Source organism: Lissotriton vulgaris, unplaced genomic scaffold (genome assembly GCF_964263255.1).
Source record: "Lissotriton vulgaris unplaced genomic scaffold, aLisVul1.2 SCAFFOLD_1434, whole genome shotgun sequence".
Lineage (NCBI taxonomy): Eukaryota > Metazoa > Chordata > Amphibia > Caudata > Salamandridae > Lissotriton > Lissotriton vulgaris.
Genome location: NW_028251313.1, coordinates 473,822 through 495,527, shown reverse-complemented (window position 1 = coordinate 495,527; position 21,706 = coordinate 473,822). Strand labels below are relative to the sequence as shown.

The window sequence follows — 21,706 nt, the reverse complement described above, 5'->3', positions numbered from 1 at the left end:
ATTTCCGAAAATTAAAAACATTTTGTGGATAGCTACCTGAAAGATGATGGCAATGCACCGAACACCAGTCTCTGCGCAGGAGTCGCCATGGCGACGGCGCGTGTGAATGCACAGAGATCACCAACTGGCCAGCGACTCAAAAGAGAGTTGTCTTCTGTCCTGCCGGACACAGTGAAAACCAGTTGGGCTAAAAAGGCCCCTTTGTTTTTACTTAAACTACTTAGATTGGGAACAAAATCGGCGATACATGTGAAGTAAAATCTGCATAAACCTATAAGAAGGGTTTGGCTTCAGTACATCACCACACTCACTTCCAGAAGGCAGTGTTGTAGCTAAAAGTGCTTTGAGCAGCAGAGAATGCTCCCTTGATGAAGAGGGAGGTACCGAGACTCTGCGCAGAGATTGAGACACCCTCAAAAGTAGACCGACCTGAGTCTTCCAGGCACATAGGTCCAAAAACACCAGGCAGAGAGAGGGGTGTGGCAGGCTGCAGAGGTATACAGTTGTTGAAAAAACTGTAGTGATCAAGTCTTAGTACAACAAACAATAAGGTATATGTATAATCTGAAATGTTCATAACTATATTTTTACTGGAGGATAAAAATATTGCATACTTGTAGAACAAGGACATACCTGGGCATCCATATCTACTCGTCCCTTCCTGGCTGGGCGAACCTTCGTGGAATATTTCACCAGCCCTTTGCTGGACAATTACTCTGTTAACTACCCAAGAGGGTAATTGTTTGTCCTTACTGAGACCACAGTGCCTCTCCTGACTCCATACCTAGGTAGGAGCCCGATGTCCTTTCTGATGGATCAATGGCTCCTGTGATAGACCAATGGCTTCTGTGGTGGACCAATGGCTTCTGTGATGGACCAATGGCTCCTGTGATGGACCAATGGCTCCTGTGATGGACCAATGGCTCCTGTGATGGACCTATGGCTCATGCGATGGACCAATGGATCCTGTGAATGACCAATGGATCCTGTGATATAACAATGGCTCCTCTGTTGGACCAATGGCTCCTCTAATAGACCAATGGCTCTTGTGTTGGACCAATGGCTCCTGTGATGGACCAATGGCTTCTGTGATGAACAAGTCGCTCCTCTGAAGGACCAATGACTCCTGTTATGGACCAATGGCTCCTGTGATATATCAATGACTCCTCTGTTGGGCCACTGGCTCATCTGATAGACCAAGGGTACTTATGTTGGACCAATAGCTCCTGTGATGGACCAATGGCGCCTGTGATGGACCAACGGTGCCTGTGATGAACAAGTTGTTCCTCTGATGGACCAATGGCTCCTGTGATATAACAATGGCTCCTGTGATGGATCAATGGCTTCTGTGATGGACCAATGGCTCCTGTGATGGACCAATGGCTCCTGTGATGAACCAGTTGCTCCTGTGATAAACCTGAGGCTCCTGTGATGACCCGTGGCTTCTCTGATGGACTAATAGCTTCTGTGATGGACCTATGGCTTCTGTGATGGACCAATGGATTCTGTGATGGACCAATGGCTCCTGTGATGGACCAGTGGCTCCTGTGATGAACCAGTTGCTCCTGTGATGAACCAGTGGTTCCTGTGATGGACCCGTGGCTTCTCTGATGGACCAATGGCTCCTGCGATGGACCAATGGATCCTGTGATGGACCAATGGATCCTGTGATATAACAATGGCTCCTCTGTTGGACCAATGGCTCCTCTAGTAGACCAATGTCTCTTGTGTTGGGCCAATGGCTCCTGTGATGGACTAATGGCTTCTGTGATGAACAAGTTGTTCCTTTGATGGACCAATGACTCCTGTGATGGACCAATGGCTCCTGTGATGAACAAGTTGTTCCTCTGATGGACCAATGACTCCTGTGATGGACCAATGGCTCCTGTGATATAACAATGGCTCCTCTATTGGGCCACTGGCTCATCTGATAGACCAATGGTTCTTATGCTGGACCAATAACTCCTGTGATAGACAAATGGCTCCTGTGATGGACCAATGGCCCCTGTGATGGACCAATGGCTCCTGTGATGGACCAATGGCTCCTGTGATGGACCAGTGGCTCCTGTGAAGAACCAGTTGCTCCTGTGATGAACCAGCTGCTCCTGTGAAGGACCTGTGGCTCCTCTGATGGACTAATGGTTCCTGTGATGGACCAATGGCTCCTGTGATGGACCAATGGCTCCTGTGATGGACCAATGGCTCTTGTGATGGACCAATGGCTCATGCGATGGACCAGTGGCTCCTGTGATGAACCAGTTGCTCCTGTGATGAACCAGTTGCTCCTGTGATGGGCCGGTGGCTTCTCTTATGGACTACTGGCTTTTGTGATGGACCAATGGCTCCCGTGAAGCAGAGGGAATGGGAGAACAATGACAAGATGAACCTTTACTCCTAAGCAGAGAATTCAACCAGTTCGGAATAGCATGTAGCAGCCTACCTGGTCTGGCCTGCGCTAAAGAAGCACTAAAGACATTTGTGTTATCATAAAACTAGAAATGTGTACAGGGATCAATTTAGGGAAAGCCTGTGATCAGTTAGGTTCAGACTTAAGACTTGCGCCAATACTTTCAGACCTTTCCCCTTTGACTGCCAAGACGGGACCGTTAACCTTTGTGCAAGACTTAGAAAAAGAAGAAATCCAAACTGTTCTGTGAAGGAAATGAAAACAGATGCCTAACATGATGCCCACCAGGACCAAATCATATTTTTACGAGGACTGGACCGGTCAGTTCCTTGACTGAATTCTGGACATGCTGGGAGCTAAGTGGCACTGAGCTCTGCTCATCTGCTTTTTGGTGGGCTCGGTGCCATGTTGCCTGAAGACAGAATCTGCAAGGACCCTTAAAACATTGAGATGTGTGCCGTTCACCTTCATCTTGAAGCCAGTCTAGGAAGACGTCTAGAACCAGTATTTATAGGCAGTGGTCACTGACTGGAAGCTGTGCATACCTGCAGCAATTTCCATACATGCTGCCCTGAAGCCTTCTGAAACTTGTTAAGGTGACCTTCTCCACCCAAAAGATTTTGTCTTGAAGTTTGCCTTCTTCTGAAACTTTATGAAGGTGACCTTCTCCATCCCAAAGTTCTTGTCATCATGTTTTTCTTCGTCAGTTTGAGCTCCTGCCAAGAGTTTCTTGAGCTGTGGAGGCCGCGTCAGACAGCGCCTTCATGCAGCAGCGCAGCAGGCAGCTGCACAGAATCCTAATGAAGTCAAGGACATCTTCTGTAACCACCAATGTACACGGGTGACCCCTGACTCTGGTGCAAGTGCTCCATTAGACTGTAGATGTGGGAAGAGCTCCAGAAAGCTGTAAAGAAAATATTATTTAAGGAAACCACATAAAAAGGAGACAAAATGGACCCATCATGAAGCAGACCCATTAGTCTGGTACGTGTTGGAGTCACCCTGAATGCTAAATATCCACTCTGCCTGTGCACAATTGTACCAAAAGGCAAAACGTTATGAAGGATTCATGGGCAAGGCTCAGGCTGCCATAATGCAGGCCATCGCTTGTATGGAAATACGTGATACATGGGGCACTGCGGTGCCCAGTTCCTCTTTGATGCCACTTTTCAAACTTCAGTTTTTTCACACTTTAAATACTGTTCCTCATATATACTTCTAGGGCTCACCTAAGACTATTCAAAATTCCGGTGTTTGCCTTCCGTAAACTACCGCCCTCAAATTCATACTTCTCCATATCTTTCCTAACTTTACTGGTTACCTTTATCATTTCAGTTTAGGTTCCACCTTTTGTGTATTAGTGTTTGTGCTTTCACTATTCAGCTCCACCATGCCTGTGTTCACTTATGTTTTTTGTGAGTACTCTGCTGGGCTTGGCCCTTTTTGCAGGGTCATCCCAAAACTTTTTGAATACATCTTCCTATTTTGGTTTTTGAGCCGCTGAGCATGTTACCACTGTTAACAGGTGCTAAAGTGTTTGTGCTCTCTACTTCAAACATGGTGAAACTGACTTACACCAATTGACACATTTCATTTACTTTTAAATGCCCAATAATGTTGTACTGCATGTACACTTACCGTGCTACCCACTTAAAAGGCCTTTTAAACATGTCTCAGGCCTGCCATTGCAGCCTCTGTGTGCAGTTTGAAACAGCCATTTTTGCCAGGGCAAACAAAATGCCTTTTTTTCTGAGCCTAAACCTTCCTTTATAATTCATATAAGTCATCGCTAGGGAAGGCCCTAAACAGCCTATGGGGTAGAGTGCAGTGTATATAAAAAGTTGAACACATACTTTTAACTTTTACTTGTCCTGGAAGTGAAACACTCTTTCATTCGTTTTTCACTATTGGAAGGCCTGCCTCTCCAATAGCATAACCTTGGGTTAACTTATTAAATTTAGTAAAGGATAACTTTCAATTAGGAGCAGGTGGGAATATCAAGTTTGGTGTCTAAATATTTGAGATCTAAAATCGTCTTAAATGGCAAAGGCGTATTTTAAGTCATGATTCCGGAAATGCCACATTTATAAAGTTGACATTTTCTTTCCCTAACCCTTTGGTGACTGCAGCCCATATCCTGGGTCACATGACTAGATGTAGCTTGCAGTTGGTCTTTGTGTATTTGCTCCCAGGCAGTGAGACAAAAGGCAAATAGATGAAAGCAGAATGGACCATCTCCGACTTCATGGGGAGAGGAGTTGTTACCTAGTACACTTGCACATCACAAAGCCGCTGCTTTAGCACACTCACAAACGGTTTGACACTAGTCTTTTGTGATCCCAGACAAGATGGAACCAGGGCAGGGAGGAAAGAAATTCCAAACACTTCCAGGGGCTCCAGAACTTCTCCTTCTTGAAAGCTGGCACCAGATATTCATTTTTACTCTTCAGTCCCAAGTCTTTAGTACACCTCTGGACCTGTGATATATTCAGAAGGAATGCAGTGCTGCTCTTCAAGAAGGACTACCACTCGGTTGCCCTGCTGCCTGAGTGAAAAGGACTGAACCTGAATCTTGAACTCCGGATCACCAGGGTGACTCTAAGGGCTTGTTGTCTGGCCTCCTGATCAGATCCTCAGGAACAGAGAAGTCTTCAACCTCCTTGAACCCAGCACCCGGACTCTATCTGCGGTGAGTCTAATCCCCCAAGTGGTGCAACCCCAGGCACTGCCAGGCCTGAAGGTGCTTTGCCAGACGAGCTGAGATCCTGTGGGCAGAACGACTAGGCGTGATGCATCTACTCGCAGCTCTGCTTCAAAACCAATGCAGCATAAGGCATCTCCTCACTGCACCACTTCCGAACTGCCACTGTGTGATGCATCCTCGATGTAGAAACTCAAATAGATAGATAATTATGAAACCGTTTCAATCGTCATTTTATGAGTTTTCTGAGAAAAGTAAGCCCGAGTGACTGAGCGAAAGATACAGTATTGTTTCCACTATACCTGAGGAATCAGGGTTGTCATGTTCAGTGGTTGCCAGAAACTACCTACCACACTGTATAGTACAGGGGGGTTGTAGGAGCACTGTAGAGCTAGCTGGTCTAACAGCTGACTCATCCTTTAGGGGTGTCCAAACTCTGTAAGCACATGGGCCCTGACTGTGTATAGTTAGAATGCGTGTTGCGCGTGGGAGTATACACGCGGCACTGGGGGACAACGAGACCTACAGATCCCTCTTGAGGGCCAGGTGAGGAGGCACACCTGTGTCTATGAAGGCAGCAAGAGCTACATCGGTCTATCTGAGAATAAAAAATGTGCTAGCATTCGCGCCAAGAATTTTCAATTCTATTACAAACACGGAGGCAAAATAAACGGCAGCCAATAAGAAAATTTTACATTATAAACTAACATTCCCAGAATGCTTAGCATGTGTTTCACAACAACCATAGAGACTAGCCCTATATATGAGTCTTGCCCCCGGAGCACTTCCTCTTTCTTTGCCCAACGAGCAGTGTCCAAACTTAAAGTGTTCATCATCCACAAAAGATTTTGAAAACAGAACATCAATTGGAACCTTGGAACAAGTAAGTCCTTCGTGATACTGGAAACAGTAGAACAAGTCCTCCTTTCAGCTCCAAATGAAAGGTCATTCGCCTTTCAGGTCAGCACCTGAAATAGAGGTGAGACTCGTAATAACTGCCATAAACCTTTGTCATAGAGAGGGTGAAATATGACACTAACAATATTAATTGCAATGTGGGCGGGATAATCTTCGCCGCCGTGTCCTTAATAGAATTGAAAATTCTTGGCGTGAATGCTAGCAAATTTTTTATTCTATTACAGGACCGAGGCTTCGGATTATGCTAGTTTAGCGCTTATCTAAAATTACAAAAGCAACATCGCCCACAGGTTTATAGTAAAACTGTTTAAATGTAGAACTAGATGACCAATCAGTCGCTTTCATGATATCATGAATACTGGTACCAAGCATAAAAGACTTTGAAGGCATGGTGCCTTTGACTGAGTGCGCCCCAAACAACTCTGTGTCAATGCCCGCCTCTGACATAACGTATCTAAGCCACCTGGCATTCGTAGCAAAGGTAACAGGCTTGAATGGCTTCTGCAAAGCTATTAACAGTCTTGAACAACCTACCGGCCTGATGGACCGGGTACATTCCTCATATGCTTTGAGGCAATTCCGCAACACACAACTTAGCATTCAAGGGGAAAGCATTGTAATCAATCGATTTAGAAAAGGTTTTAGTACGTGCCGTAATCACAAAAGACACTCCTTCAGGAAAAAAAATCCTACCCTCTAAATCCAAAACTCTAATATCAGAAACACGTCTACAAGCTGATAAACAGAGGAGCAAAGCCGGCTTAGCGGACAATTGTTTTCTTGATAAACTTACATTATCAGGTCATGTATCAAACAGATTTAATACTTTAGAAATATCCCATAAAGAAGAATAGTTAGCCTTAGGTGGATTCGCTACATGTATTCCCTTCAGGAGTTTACAAATGACCGGATGCATACCTACTGGTCTGCCGTCTATTTGCATATGTATTGCCGAGATGGCTGATCGGAAGTTATTGACCGAGCTGTATGATAAACCATCTGCCGCCTTTTTGGAAAGAAAATTTACAATTTGGTAGAGTTCTGCCTCCACGGGATCCAAGTGCCTCTCCAGGCACCAACCATACCATGCTCTCCACGTAGAAGAATAACGTTTTCTGGTGGAAGGAGCCCAGGCCTGATGGATGAACTCTGAAGCTTCCTTTGAAAGTCCTGGCAATGACCACTGTTGCCTGAAAGCCTCCAGGCTTTCAGGCCATCAGGTGTAGTTGCTCCTTGAGAACTAGAGGATGCAACTCCCCCTGAGGGCCCTGGAGCATCGTCGGAAAACACAGTAGAAGGAGAGGGAAGTCGCACGTTAGTTCCAGAAATACTGGGAACCCAGGTTGCGACTTCCAGATCGGAGTTATCAACACAACCTCCTCCAATTACAGAGCAATCTGATTGGCCACCCTGGGGATCAGGACAAAAGGAGGAAATGCATAATTGAGGGGCATTGACCAATCCTGTGTGAAAGCATCCAAGGCTGTCGCCAACGGATCCGGTCTCCAACTGAAGAATATCTTCAACTGACGATTCAGTCTGAATGCAAGCAGATCTACGTGGAACAGACCCCAAATTGATTGAGTCATTTGGAAGAGCGACGGATGAAGTTTCCATTAGCTGTAATCCATCAAATGTCGAGAGTTCCAATCTACTATTGCATTGTCTCGGCCCAGAAGATATTCCGCTATCACCGTTCTTTGATGAACTAGGCAATAATGCCAGAAGTCTTTGTTAATCTCCGCCAACATCGGGGATCTGGTGCCCCCCAACTTGTTTATGTATCTCACTGCTGAGATGTTGGTTTGCTAACTCCTTGGATGGAGCCATGATTAGGATATTGTTGAGATAAATTATTAGGCAAATACCCTGCTCCCGAAGGAGCGCGGTCACTGGTTTCATCAGCTTGGTAAAACACCAAGGAGCCGAGGAAAGACCGATCGTCAGGACCAAGTATTCTAGCCGTCTGCCTCGCCATAGGAACTGTAAAAATCTCTGAGGTGGAGGAAAATTTGGAATCGTCAGATAACATCTTTGAGGTCTAGGCAGACCAACCAGTCCCCTTACCTCAAAATGTCTGCCAAAAGATGTATTCCTTCCATCTTGAAATGCCTGTACAGGACAAAACAGTGGAATTCTTTCAGATTGAGAACTAGCCGGTAACCTCCGCCTCTCTTTTGGACTAAGAAGACGTTGCGGCAGAAACCCCCCGGTTTGTCCTCGCCGTAGGCCACAGTGTGTTATTGCAGCAATTCTTCGATTTCTTGATCTATAAAAGTCATCTCTTGTTGGGAAAAATACTGAGGGGGAGGAAAAATACTTTGGAATGGTGTTTGGTAGAAGTCTATGCGGAAACCCTGCACCGTCAGTAGTGCATAGGAGTCCTGAGTTATTTGTGACCAATTGTGCAGAAAATGTCGAGCCCGTCCCCCCAAAGGACATAATAATAGAGACATTGGGCTTACCTGCTGTGTCTGGGGTTGGAAGTTCCCCCTTTGTCTGCCACAATGGAATCTGCGCCAGTTTTGGCATCTGGAGGGGTAAAAGGTACCACTTCTGGTGGAGTCTTGGAAGTCCCTCGACCGCCGCCTTATCCTCATCTGGTAGGGCCTTGATAGTAAGGATGGCCTGGCGAGCGGCAAGTTTGAAATACCCTCTTAATGCTGGTCTGGGCTTTATCCAGGGAGGTGAAGGTCCCCACATATTTAAAGACTTATTTTACAAATGTATCTCCGAATAGCATCCCTACCGCCAGAGGACCTGGTTCTGCTGCCGCAAGTTCGGTCAGGTTCTTATCCATTCGCATGAGTAACGTTTTTTTCCGTTTGGCAGAGATGGCACAGTTAGTGTTTCCTAAGAAACAGATAACGCGCTGTGTCCATCCCACTAGAATGTCTGAATTGATAGACGCCCCAGTTTCCTTGGCTACCAATGCCAGTTCCTGGATTTTTGCTAGAGAAACAGCGGTGTCCAAGAGCTTGTCTTGGCATCCGCACCAGGCTCTATCAATGCCTTTTTTAGGATCTTTGGCAAATTTCTTTAGAAATGCCGGCATGTTGAGGTCTATATCTGGCATTTCCGCCACCTTGTCCGGCACGTCAGTGCATGGGCATTCAGATCTTATCCTGTTTCGAACCTCTCTATCAAAGCTGTATCTGAGGTTTTGCTGCAGATAATCGGAGACCTCCGGAGGACGGGCCCAGTCTGACGATTCAGGGTGGATTATGTCCAGTGGGTTAAAATCAAAGGGGGTCACAGACTGGTACATGGAAGCCGACTGGGATTCGCAAGAGCACCTCTTAGCTTTCTTCTTTTTAGGGGAAGTGGTCTTCCCTGTTGAATCAGTGTCTGTATCCTTATCTGTCGTAGTGTTATAAACCCTGCTGGATGAAGAATCACCAGGTTCTGCCACCTCCGAGTACTGATGGTCACTTGCGGAAGGCTGGGGTAACTTAGTTAAAGCCTGGGTGTGCTGCCAACTCAGTGCCGTGGTCAAAGATTTTGGTTTTGCGCCGGAGGGACCTGCAGCCGGTTCTTGGGAAAGCATTCCGTGCTTTTTAGCGAATTTTTCAAGCTGTTCTGTAATCGGCTTGAGGGCAACAGCAAGGGCTTTATTGACGGTTTGGGGCCCGCTACTTCAAATGCTTTACATGGAGATTGTTGTATGGGCATCCATGGCATCCACAAGGTTGTCTTCCAGGAGGGGTGCATGCTCCTCCTCATAGGACCAGTATTCATCTTCCTCAAAATAGGCCCAGTCTTCCAACGCAATAACAATAATAACTAAATGCGAGGTAGATCAAAAGAGATTTTATATGCTTAATCCCAAAGGGATCTGTCTAGGGGAGCCACCCTGCGTGCAAAGGTAAGTAAAAATACAAATATGCTCCTCAGCAAAGCTGTAGTCACTTTTATGCAGACCACTAGAGGCGTCACCAGCCAAAATTATATGTGTAAAAGCCTGCACACGGCTTGGGCCCTCCAAATTCTCACTAGCCCTGGATAGGTGTCAGCAACGGGACCGTGGAATAAACCAGCGCTCACTAATAGCTTTAAAAAGAGCGCGAAAGGAGGAAAATTGGAGCTTGGGCATCACTGGGCCCAAAAGGAGTCCAAAAGGAGCCCAAAGAGAGCCCAATTGGGCTTTGAGTGCCCGGCTGGATAAAGGAAACGTGGGCACGAATGAGGGAAGGCGCTGCTGCGGCAAAGGAAGCTTGTAGTGGATTTGGACCAGGGAACAAAAAAAGGCATTCGAGTGGGGACGAGCGGCGGAAAGGCAGCGCTCATCATCGTTCGACTCCCCGAGACGCGAGCGCTGCAGCGCCGATTCCATGAGGTAGAGATCTCCTCTAAGGCACATTAATCACAAGACAAAGTTAAATACATGCACGTATATAACAGCGTTTGACAAAAAAACAATTTATCTAGCGAAAAAATACGTAGGTACAATGAGAAATAAAGGCATAAGCAAATGAGGCACTTAACTCAGCTGCGAGCAGAAAAGAAAGAGGAGGTGCTCACGGAGCAAGACTCATATATAGGACTAGTCTCTATGGTTGTTGTGGAACACATGCGAAGTATTCTGGGAATGTGAGTTTATGATGTAAAAAATGTTCTTATTGGCTGCTGTTTATTTTGCAGTAAAGAGAGAGATAGCATAATCCGAAGCCTCCGGTCCTGTAATAGAATTTATTGGAACTGTTCTACTTGGGGATGAAATGAAAGATAAGAGATGTAAAGACAGACTGGCGAACAAAGGGTTAATTAAGTGAAGTGCCCAACATGTCAGTTACCTGCTCACACTTGTAAGTGTGGTTTGTGGTAGCATGGGATGGAACAAGGCTTGTGCAACATAGGCACACGTCTTGCCCACCCTCCACATGTAGAATAGGTTCCAGTAGTTTAGCTCTGCGTCTAACCCTTCACAGGGCATTGTTGACAATCACATCTTTTTATTTTTATTTTAGGGCGTCGACGAAATTCCTCCCTATAAAGAAAATGATGCCTCTGCAGAAAAGGAATCGGTAAGAGGGTGACACTTTTGTTTGGAGGGTCTCAACGGGAATGCCACATGCGAGGCCGCATAGGGTCCGCCTGGGTGTCGCTCAGCAGAGAGCCGCTTCCAAGGCCACCTGTACCCAGCCTCCTCTGTGGGGTGCAGTGAGTCCTAAATATCAGGTTCTCTAGGAAGAGGACGGCTAGGGGCCTTGAGCAGGTTCATAACCTAAAGCACAGCAGCTTTGCGCCTGACTATGTAAATCTGCTCACCTCCAGCGCCTATGAGTGGTGTGGCTCACTGGTTAGAGGTGGCAGACCCGGAAGCAGAGGTCGACCCGGGACCAGGGTTCGATTCCCAATGCGCCAGGGTCTTGGACCAGGGTCAGCGGACTCGATAATTCTCGCCTCGGTGCCTACTCCAACCATGGGTCCCACTCAGCAACTCTGGGCAATAGCTTGCTTAATTTCTACTAATGGCCCCATCAGCGCCGGGGATGCTTGTCTTCACCTTGGAGATGCCCAGGAGGGACCATCTCACAGGGAAAGCCAGGATGGGTTCCCCAGCGGTATACAGCGCCGGGACGCCCCTTTGCTGGGGCAGCTGTGCGCTTTACAAGTATACAACATTTAACATATGGATCACTAGACTGCTCCACCCGCTAGGCTTCAGCACTGTACACAGAAAAACAATGGGGTACTGCAGCACGTAATCTCACAACACATTACTGTTATTGATGTTTAGACAAATGCAATCAACTAATGTTCAAAACTCACTTTAAGGAGGTTGTGTTTACTACTCTGTTTGGTTCCGTAACCACCTCAAATCGTTCCTATCTTCTCATAATGTTATGTAGAGTGCCCTCTCCCCACACCCCAGCATTACTTACTGTGCCTCGTCTAGTATTTACACAGGAGTTACTCTCTTCACCGACAGAACTCGCTTACGCACCCGAAGTAACGAAATCCCTCTGAACATGGCCGTCGTTACCCAGATACCGCTAGAAGAAAGTACTTCCTGGGCGTCACTTCCTGTTGTTATTAAACCTAGGATCTAGAGTGGATAGTCAATAATTACATTATCAATCAGAATAGGGGAGTAAGCGGTGGAGGGAGGGTTTCATGGTTGTTGCAGGAATGATCAGGACTGGAGTAATGAAAGTTACTGTTAAGTTATCTGGTCATTTCATGAGGTGGAGAAAGCAACAAAATAATGAATGAGGCAGAGGGTACTTCCTGCACGGTATCGATTAGCGGTTGGGTAGGGTCCTGAAGCAACGGTGAGAGGTAATCCAAGGCACACATTTCTTAAACTCTAAAACATTTAATTTAACTACAGCATCCTAACCACAAATTCTCTTTCTTCACTTTCCCTACCTTCTCCTCTCACCATTCCATTCCTCATCCTACAAAATCATTACTTATATGCATTTTATTCCATGCATTATATTCTATTCAGTTTGAACATGGATGCTATAGGTCCTCATCTTCAATTTGGGACCCTCAACGCACACCTCCTGTCCACCACCAAGTAGCCCTGAAATAATGACACGAGTAATGTTACTTGAACTTTATCAAGGAGTGTTCCTAGTATAGGACGTCTTTCTTTTTGTCCCTCACTCTTTCATGTACCGCTCGTACAGACAAAACGAAACGCGCCATTTTTAACCCACTTCTGTGTTAAATGCTCACTTTTATCCATCGAGTGGTTGAAACCCAGTTGTACCAGCAGCGAGGTCACATTTTATAGAGGAGGGCGTTACTGTCTATTGCACTGACAACAGTGTTCAGCTCCTGGTAAATACAGGGTGCCGGGCACAAGCCCACTTAAGGCATTACAGCAGGACCCTGTATTAGCGCCTCCATTGTCTGTAATTATATCCCTGTGAGCTGATGGCCGCGGTCAGCGCAGCTACCTGTCACCGCGAGGCGCTGCCTTACACCGTAATGCGTCTCCAGCAGCAAATCTGAGCTCCATTAACCCTGATTCATGGCAATCTTTTAACTTCATTAGAACACTTTTACTTCTGAGTGACAAAGCCTAAAAGACTCTGGTAGGTGCTTACAAGCGAAAAACGTTGTTATATATTATTACGCTTTATATAGGATCATTACAACTCTCATTGTGAGTCAGAATGCATCCAAGGCTATTTATTTCAAGAGGTTCATAACCTCTATTCATTCTTTGAAAACACGTGTTGTTTTTTTCCTTTGAATAGCCGCCGCTCACCAGTAGATTCACTGTCCCATTTCACCCGAGGAGCCCAGCCAGCAGTTACTGCATTTTAATTTTATGTTCTTTGGAATCAAACCACTTACGCAAATCAAGGGTAGAGGCCTCCCTGTGTAAAATATAGGGACATTTAAAAATGCCAATAAACCTGGAAAAAAATATTTGTTTGATAAATATAAATGTAAATATTTTAATATATTTCTTTTAACTGCAGAATATATTTCTTTTAACTGCAGTTAAAATAAATATATTAAAATATTTACATTTATATTTATCAAACAAATATTTTTTTCCAGGTTTATTAGCATTTTTAAATGTCCCTATATTTTACACAGGGAGGCCTCTACCGTTGATTTGCGTAAGTGGTTTGATTAAATAAAAAATGGCACAGCCCTATTTACTCAATGTTGAATTAAATGCATAAGTGATTTAAATATATTATATTGCTTTATAGTCTAAAATAATAAATTAATCACACATCAATTCACACACACACACACCAGGTCTCCTGAAACGCACCACATCTGCCTTCCAAAGAACTCAGATAATGCAACAGCTCATCCAGTTACTCAAGAGGTCACAGACAAACATGCAAATCATTCAAAGCAAACACGTTGGACTTATACTCAAATACTTAAAACAGAGACAAATCATCAGCACTAACTCTTCTACAAAGCTACAGTCTAAGAATACCCTAACCCAGCCTCTTTGTTCAAGTTCAAGTTTGACATTTGTATAGCGCACTACTCACCCAGAGGTCTCAAGGCGCTTGAGGGAGGGGGGTACTTACTTATCGAATATCCAGGAATATTTGTTCCTTCCAACACATTTCACACAATGGATTTATGGACCTGGTCAAAGAAAGCAGGCCTGCCGGCAGCCCTTCTGACCCATGTCCACCGCAAAACTTCAAGACAATTCTTCTAACAACCTCTGCATTCACTCCAGCAAGGAGAATCATCAACAATTTCTTAACAACCGTAATATTTCCAAAAGAACTCAAAATGTCAAACATACACTCTTTACTCAAGAAAACAAACTTGGACCCCCTAAACCCCGACAACTACAGACCCATTACAAATGGACCTTTCCCGGACAAACTTATAGAAAGAGCAGAGTTCGCCCAGATGTCACAATTCATTGAAGAGAATGCCATACGTTCAGACTTCCGAACCGGATTCCATCCAGGAAAAGGCACAGAATCTGCCCTCGTTGCTATCTGGGATGACTGTAACGCATTTGCTGCGCAACTTCTCTTGGACCTCTCGGCTGCCTTTGACACGGTTGACCATGACACTCTGATAAAAAGACTCTATGAAGCCAGCATAGCGGAGACTGCTCTAGACTGGATCTCGTCCTACCTTCGAAACAGAACTAATGTCATCCGCACCCCACCTTTCTCGTCCTCTCTTTGAGGCTTTGGAGACTTGTAAGCCTACACTTTTGAGTAACATTACAGTCGTAAATGGTGAATAGCGAGAAGTAGTAAAGTTATTCAAAAGTGTAAGAGTAAACTTATACATGTAACTTACTCACACATCATCTTTGTGAACACCCCTGCGTGTCTTTAGTAGAAAATACCTTGGACTCTGAAGAAGACACTGTTGATGGTAGATGCCCGCAGACTGCGCTGCTGATTCTGCTAGACCTGTCCGCGGCCTATGACACTATCTCCTCGACAAGGTTGATTGACCGCCTTCAGGAATTTGGCGTGGCAGCCTCTGCCTTGGAGCTTTAGATCTTATTCCTGACAGATAGGTCACAGAAGTATATGCCTCTTCACTCCGAATACCATTAACCCACATGCTGTCACAACGCGCATTGTGACAACGCAAAATATTACCTCGCAAGTCGTTACAACGACTGGCGGAGGGGAGGTGCAGGATGTTGGAATAGTAAAATGTACTATTCCAACTCCAGTCTGTGCGGACTGTAGGGAAGGTGTTGGATTTTAAATCCAACACCTTCTCCCCCTCCACAAGACGTTGTAACGACTTGCCGGGTAATGGTATGCGTTGGTTTGGAACACTCTCCCTATACCAATCTCCTGCCTTGAGTCATACCCTTCCTTTCGTAAGTCTTTAAAGACCTGGCTTTTTGTCCTTTATGTTTTACGTTTATGTTTATTTTTTTCTTGTAAAGCGCATAAATACCGAAGTGTCTTGGCACTGAAAGTGAGAGGATGAAAGGCACAGTGAGAAAGCTTATGACCTCTGCGGCTGTAAAGATCCAGGCTCTCAAATTCTTCCTGAAAAGCTGGAGATTTGGCTGGCATCTCAAGGATATCTGTAGTTTATTCCAGAGCATAGTTGCACAGTGTGTTATGGCTCGGCAGCCCCATCTAGCTTTTCTAAATTTTACAGTTTTTATTAATCCTTGCGTAGCCGATCTCAGTGTTCGTGTTGGAGCATAAGTTATAAAAAGCTAATGAAAATCAACTGGACTCCCCCTGTTTACTGCTTTGTACTCCAAAGTTTAAGTTTGCATAAAAAGTTTATCTTTTTCCTGAGGGTTGAGGCTCCCATCATCCTGGCAGTGGATCCTCTTTTTAAAGCCTTGACGCCTCCGGACAATTGTTGGCGCTCTATAAGTTGGTCATTCATTAATTCATTCTGTCTGTAAACTGTGGCCTTTTATTCGCTAAGGTCAATGACATTGGGCATTACGTTGCAAACCATCCACTCTTATTTCCTGCCCCTGGAATCTGTGATAAGCACTCGCCTTGGGAATCTCTCTCCCCCAGATTCTGCATGCACTCTTCACCTGCACATGCACATGGCCTCTGTCACAATCACTTATCCAGGGATTCATAAACAAATATCTATAAACAACTTGGGGCAGATTTACTAGCCCCTTGTGCTGCCAGTAAGTCACTTTTTGAACCAGACACATTTCCAGATTTATGAGGAATCGTAAACCTGGAAATGCGTCCGTATGCTATGACACCCTAGGGGTGGCGTAGCGAGGCGCAACGCGGAGAAATGTTTTCATTTCTCCTCGTTTTTTTCCACTTTCAATGCGTGCTGCATTCTACAGCACACATTGAAAGAGGAAAATGCCTGTAGTAATTGTTTTCATGCAGGAAGGTGCCCCTTGGTGCACGGGTGCAAGCTCCGGCGCTTGGCAGCTGTTTCTGCGCCAGCGCAGGGGAGAGCACAGGAATGCGACATATCAATGTAAATATGTCGCATTCCTGTGCTCTGAAAGTGCCGCAGCATGGCGCAGCCAAAGGGCTTGCGGTACCGCGCTGCAGCACTTTCTTGTAAATCTGCCCCCTTATGACCCACGTTGACTTCAAGCAGACACAGCTGTGGCTGTTTACAGACTCTTTTTGGACTTTACAGTTGAAGTAGGGCAGAGTACCAGTGTGTCAGATCTCAGGTGTCGTAGGGCAGAGTACCAGTGTGTCGGATCTCAGGTGCCATAGGGCAGAGTACCAGTGTGTCGGATCTCAGGTGCCATAGGGCAGAGTACCAGTGTGTCAGATCTCAGGTGTCGTAGGGCAGAGTACCAGTGTGTCGGATCTCAGGTGCCATAGGGCAGAGTACCAATGTGTCAGATCTCAGGTGTCGTAGGGCAGAGTACCAGTGTGTCGGATCTCAGGTGCCATAGGGCAGAGTACCAGTGTGTCGGATCTCAGGTGCCATAGGGCAGAGTACCAGTGTGTCAGATCTCAGGTGTCGTAGGGCAGAGTACCAGTGTGTCGGATCTCAGGTGCCATAGGGCAGAGTACCAATGTGTCAGATCTCAGGTGTCGTAGGGCAGAATACCAGTGTGTCGGATCTCAGGTGCCATAGGGCAGAGTACCAGTGTGTCGGATCTCAGGTGCCATAGGGCAGAGTTCCAGTGTGTCGGATCTCAGGTGCCATAGGGCAGAGTACCAGTGTGTCAGATCTCAGGTGTCGTAGGGCAGAGTACCAGTGTGTCGGATCTCAGGTGCCATAGGGCAGAGTACCAGTGTGTCAGATCTCAGGTGTCGTAGGGCAGAGTACCAGTGTGTCGGATCTCAGGTGCCATAGGGCAGAGTACCAGTGTGTCGGATCTCAGGTGCCATAGGGCAGAGTACCAGTGTGTCAGATCTCAGGTGTCGTAGGGCAGAGTACCAGTGTGTCGGATCTCAGGTGCCATAGGGCAGAGTACCAATGTGTCAGATCTCAGGTGTCGTAGGGCAGAGTACCAGTGTGTCGGATCTCAGGTGCCATAGGGCAGAGTACCAATGTGTCAGATCTCAGGTGTCGTAGGGCAGAGTACCAGTGTGTCGGATCTCAGGTGCCATAGGGCAGAGTACCAGTGTGTCGGATCTCAGGTGCCATAGGGCAGAGTACCAGTGTGTCAGATCTCAGGTGTCGTAGGGCAGAGTACCAGTGTGTCGGATCTCAGGTGCCATAGGGCAGAGTACCAATGTGTCAGATCTCAGGTGTCGTAGGGCAGAGTACCAGTGTGTCGGATCTCAGGTGCCATAGGGCAGAGTACCAGTGTGTCGGATCTCAGGTGCCATAGGGCAGAGTACCAGTGTGTCAGATCTCAGGTGTCGTAGGGCAGAGTACCAGTGTGTCGGATCTCAGGTGCCATAGGGCAGAGTACCAGTGTGTCAGATCTCAGGTGTCGTAGGGCAGAGTACCAGTGTGTCGGATCTCAGGTGCCATAGGGCAGAGTACCAGTGTGTCGGATCTCAGGTGCCATAGGGCAGAGTACCAGTGTGTCAGATCTCAGGTGTCGTAGGGCAGAGTACCAGTGTGTCGGATCTCAGGTGCCATAGGGCAGAGTACCAATGTGTCAGATCTCAGGTGTCGTAGGGCAGAGTACCAGTGTGTCGGATCTCAGGTGCCATAGGGCAGAGTACCAGTGTGTCAGATCTCAGGTGTCGTAGGGCAGAGTACCAGTGTGTCGGATCTCAGGTGCCATAGGGCAGAGTACCAGTGTGTCGGATCTCAGGTGCCATAGGGCAGAGTACCAGTGTGTCAGATCTCAGGTGTCGTAGGGCAGAGTACCAGTGTGTCGGATCTCAGGTGCCATAGGGCAGAGTACCAATGTGTCAGATCTCAGGTGTCGTAGGGCAGAGTACCAGTGTGTCGGATCTCAGGTGCCATAGGGCAGAGTACCAGTGTGTCGGATCTCAGGTGCCATAGGGCAGAGTACCAGTGTGTCAGATCTCAGGTGTCGTAGGGCAGAGTACCAGTGTGTCGGATCTCAGGTGCCATAGGGCAGAGTACCAGTGTGTCAGATCTCAGGTGTCGTAGGGCAGAGTACCAGTGTGTGGGATCTCAGGTGCCATAGGGCAGAGTACCAGTGTGTCGGATCTCAGGTGCCATAGGGCAGAGTACCAGTGTGTCAGATCTCAGGTGTCGTAGGGCAGAGTACCAGTGTGTCGGATCTCAGGTGCCATAGGGCAGAGTACCAGTGTGTCGGATCTCAGGTGCCATAGGGCAGAGTACCAGTGTGTCAGATCTTAGGTGCCAGAGGGCAGAGTACCAGTGTGTCGGATCTCAGGTGCCATAGGGCAGAGTACCAGTGTGTCGGATCTCAGGTGCCATAGGGCAGAGTACCAGTGTGTCAGATCTTAGGTGCCAGAGGGCAGAGTACCAGTGTGTCAGATCTCAGGTGCCATAGGGCAGAGTAACAATGTGTCAAATCTCTGGTGCCAGTGGGCAGAGTACCAATGTGTCAGATCTCAGGTGCCGTAGGGCAGAGTACCAATGTGTCAGATCTCAGGTGCCGTAGGGCAGAGTACCAATGTGTCAGATCTCAGGTGCCGTAGGGCAGAGTACCAGTGTGTCAGATCTCAGGTGCCGTAGGGCAGAGTACCAATGTGTCAGATCTCAGGTGCCGTAGGGCAGAGTACCAATGTGTCAGATCTCAGGTGCCGTAGGGCAGAGTACCAGTGTGTCAGATCTCAGGTGCCGTAGGGCAGAGTACCAGTGTGTCCGATCTCAGGTCCCATTGAACAGAGTTCCAGTGTGGTGGATCTCAGGGCCTAGTGGGCAAAGTTCCTGTATTTTGGATCTCAGGTCCAATAGGATAAAGCTCCAAAGTGGTGGTTCTCAGGTCTTTTAGGGCAGAGTACCAGTGTGTCAGATCTTAGGTGTCGTAGGGCAGAGTACCAGTGTGTCAGATCTCAGGTGTCGTAGGGCAGAGTACCAGTGTGTCGGATCTCAGGTGCCATAGGGCAGAGTACCAATGTGTCAGATCTCTGGTGCCAGAGAGCAGAGTACCAATGTGTCAGATCTCAGGTGCCGTAGGGCAGAGTACCAATGTGTCAGATCTCAGGTGCCGTAGGGCAGAGTACCAATGTGTCAGATCTCAGGTGCCGTAAGGCAGAGTACCAGTGTGTCAGATCTCAGGTGCCGTAGGGCAGAGTACCAGTGTGTCCGATCTCAGGTCCCATTGAACAGAGTTCCAGTGTGGTGGATCTCAGGGCCTAGTGGGCAAAGTTCCTGTATTTTGGATCTAAGGTCCAATAGGATAAAGCTCCAAAGTGGTGGTTCTCAGGTCTTTTAGGGCAGAGTATCAGTGTGTCAGATCTCAGGTGCCGTAGGGCACAGTTCCAGTGTGGTGGAGCTCAGGGCCTGCTGGCCAAAGTTTCTGTATGGTGGATCTCAGGTCTAACAGGGCAAAGCTTCAAAGTAGGGGAACTCAGGTCCTTTAGGGCTGATTTCCAGTGTGGTGGATCTCAGACCCCCTAGGGTAGAGTTCCAGTGCGATAGATGTCAGGCCCCGTAGGACAGAGTTCTGGTATGGTGGATCTCAAGTACAGAAGGCCAGAGTTCCCGTGTGGTGGATCTCAGGTCCTGTGGGGGAGAGTTCCAATGTGGTGGATCTCAGATCCCATAGGGCAGAGTTCCAGTGTGGTGGATCTCAGGTTCCGTAGGGCAGAGTTCCAGTGTGGTGGATCTCAGGTTCCGTAGGGCAGAGTTCCAGTGTGGGGGATCTCAGGTCCTGTAGGGCAGAGTTCCAGTGTGGTGGATCTCAGGTCGCATAGGACAGAGATCCAGTGTGGTGGATCTCAGGTCCCGTAGGACAGAGATCCAGTGTGGTGGATCTCAGGTCCCGTAGGACAGAGATCCAGTGTGATGGATCTCAAGTACAGAAGGCCATAGTTCCAGTGTGGTGGATCTCAGATCCCATAGGGCAGAGTTCCAATGTGGTGGATGTGGATCTCAGGTTCCGTAGGGTAGAGTTCCAGCATGGTGGATCCCAGGTCCTGTAGGGTAGAGTTACAGTATGATAGATGTCAGCCCCTCTAGGGCAGAGTTCCAGTGTGGAGGATCTCAGGTCCCGTAGTGCAGAATTCCAGTGGGGTGGATCTCAGGTCCTGTAGGGTAGAGTTTCAGTGTGGTGGATCTCAGGTCCTCTAGGGCAGAGTTTCAGTGGGGTGGATCTCAGGTCCCGTATTGCAGAGTTCCAGTGGGGTGGGCATCAGGTCCTGTAGGGCAGAGTTCCAGTGTGGTGGATCTCAGATCCTCTAGGGTAGAGTTCCAGTGTGGTAGATCTCAGGTCCCGTAGGACAGAGATCCAGTGTGGTGGATCTCAGGTCCTGTAGGACAGAGTTCCAGTGTGGTGGATCTCAGGTCCCGTAGGGCAGAGTTCCAGTGTGGTGGTTCTCAGGTCCTGTAGGGCAGAGTTCCCGTGTGGTGGATCTCAGGTCCTGTAGGTCAGAGTTCCCGTGTGGTGGATCTCAGGTCCTGTAGGGCAGAGTTCCCGTGTGGTGGATCTCAGGTCCTGTAGGTCAGAGTTCCCGTGTGGTGGATCTCAGGTCCTGTAGGGCAGAGTTCCAGTTCGGTGGATCTCAGGTTCTGTAGGGCAGAGTTCCCGTGTGGTGGATCTCAGTTCCTCTAGGGTAGAGTTCCCGTGCGTTGGATCTCCGGTCCTCTAGGGCAGAGTTCCCGTGTGGTGGATCTCAGGTCCTGTAGGGCAGAGTTCCCGTGTGGTGGATCTCCGGTCCTCTAGGGCAGAGTTCCTGTGTGGTGGATCTCAGGTTCTGTAGGGCAGAGTTCCCGTGTGGTGGATCTCAGTTCCTCTAGGGCAGAGTTCCCTTGGGTTGGATCTTAGGTCCCGTATGGCAGGGCCCTCCTGAAATGGATCTAGAGTGGAAGCTGTTGGAATAGTTTTTAGTTTTCCCAGAATCTTGATGAAGTTTTTATCCACAGAAGGCTCGAATACATCTCACCTGCCTCAGTATCTCTCAGTTTCAGGACAGCCGCCCCCCTTCACAGACTCTGCAGGTGGCTTTAAATGTGACTGGTATTTTAAAGTATTTCCGAGATTTCATAATGTTTGCCTTTATTTTGTGCTGCCGCTCCCTGGGGAGGACGGATGGTTTGGCGGATGTCATTATGCACAAACTTCTAATCTCGCGCTCTCGGTCTGTGCTATATTTATTTAGTTAGTGACTTCGCTCAGCTTTAGGCCTCTCTCTTTGCGAGTCACTAAAATTCAGATTTCTGCTTCACTC

At 47.4% G+C, this 21,706-nt stretch overlaps 1 protein-coding gene and 1 pseudogene across 1 annotated transcript in view; one reads left to right on the top strand and one right to left on the bottom strand.

The window, feature by feature from the left end:
* LOC147662950 (dedicator of cytokinesis protein 1-like) overlaps nucleotides 1-21,706 on the top strand; it is a 117,829-nt gene that overhangs the window by 49,359 nt on the left and 46,764 nt on the right. The window contains exon 4 of the mRNA XM_086950770.1: nucleotides 10,994-11,050. Coding sequence (XP_086806896.1) covers nucleotides 10,994-11,050 — 57 coding nt within the window. The remainder of the gene's footprint in view (nucleotides 1-10,993; nucleotides 11,051-21,706) is intronic.
* LOC147662951 (uncharacterized) lies at nucleotides 1,185-10,959 on the bottom strand (annotated as a pseudogene).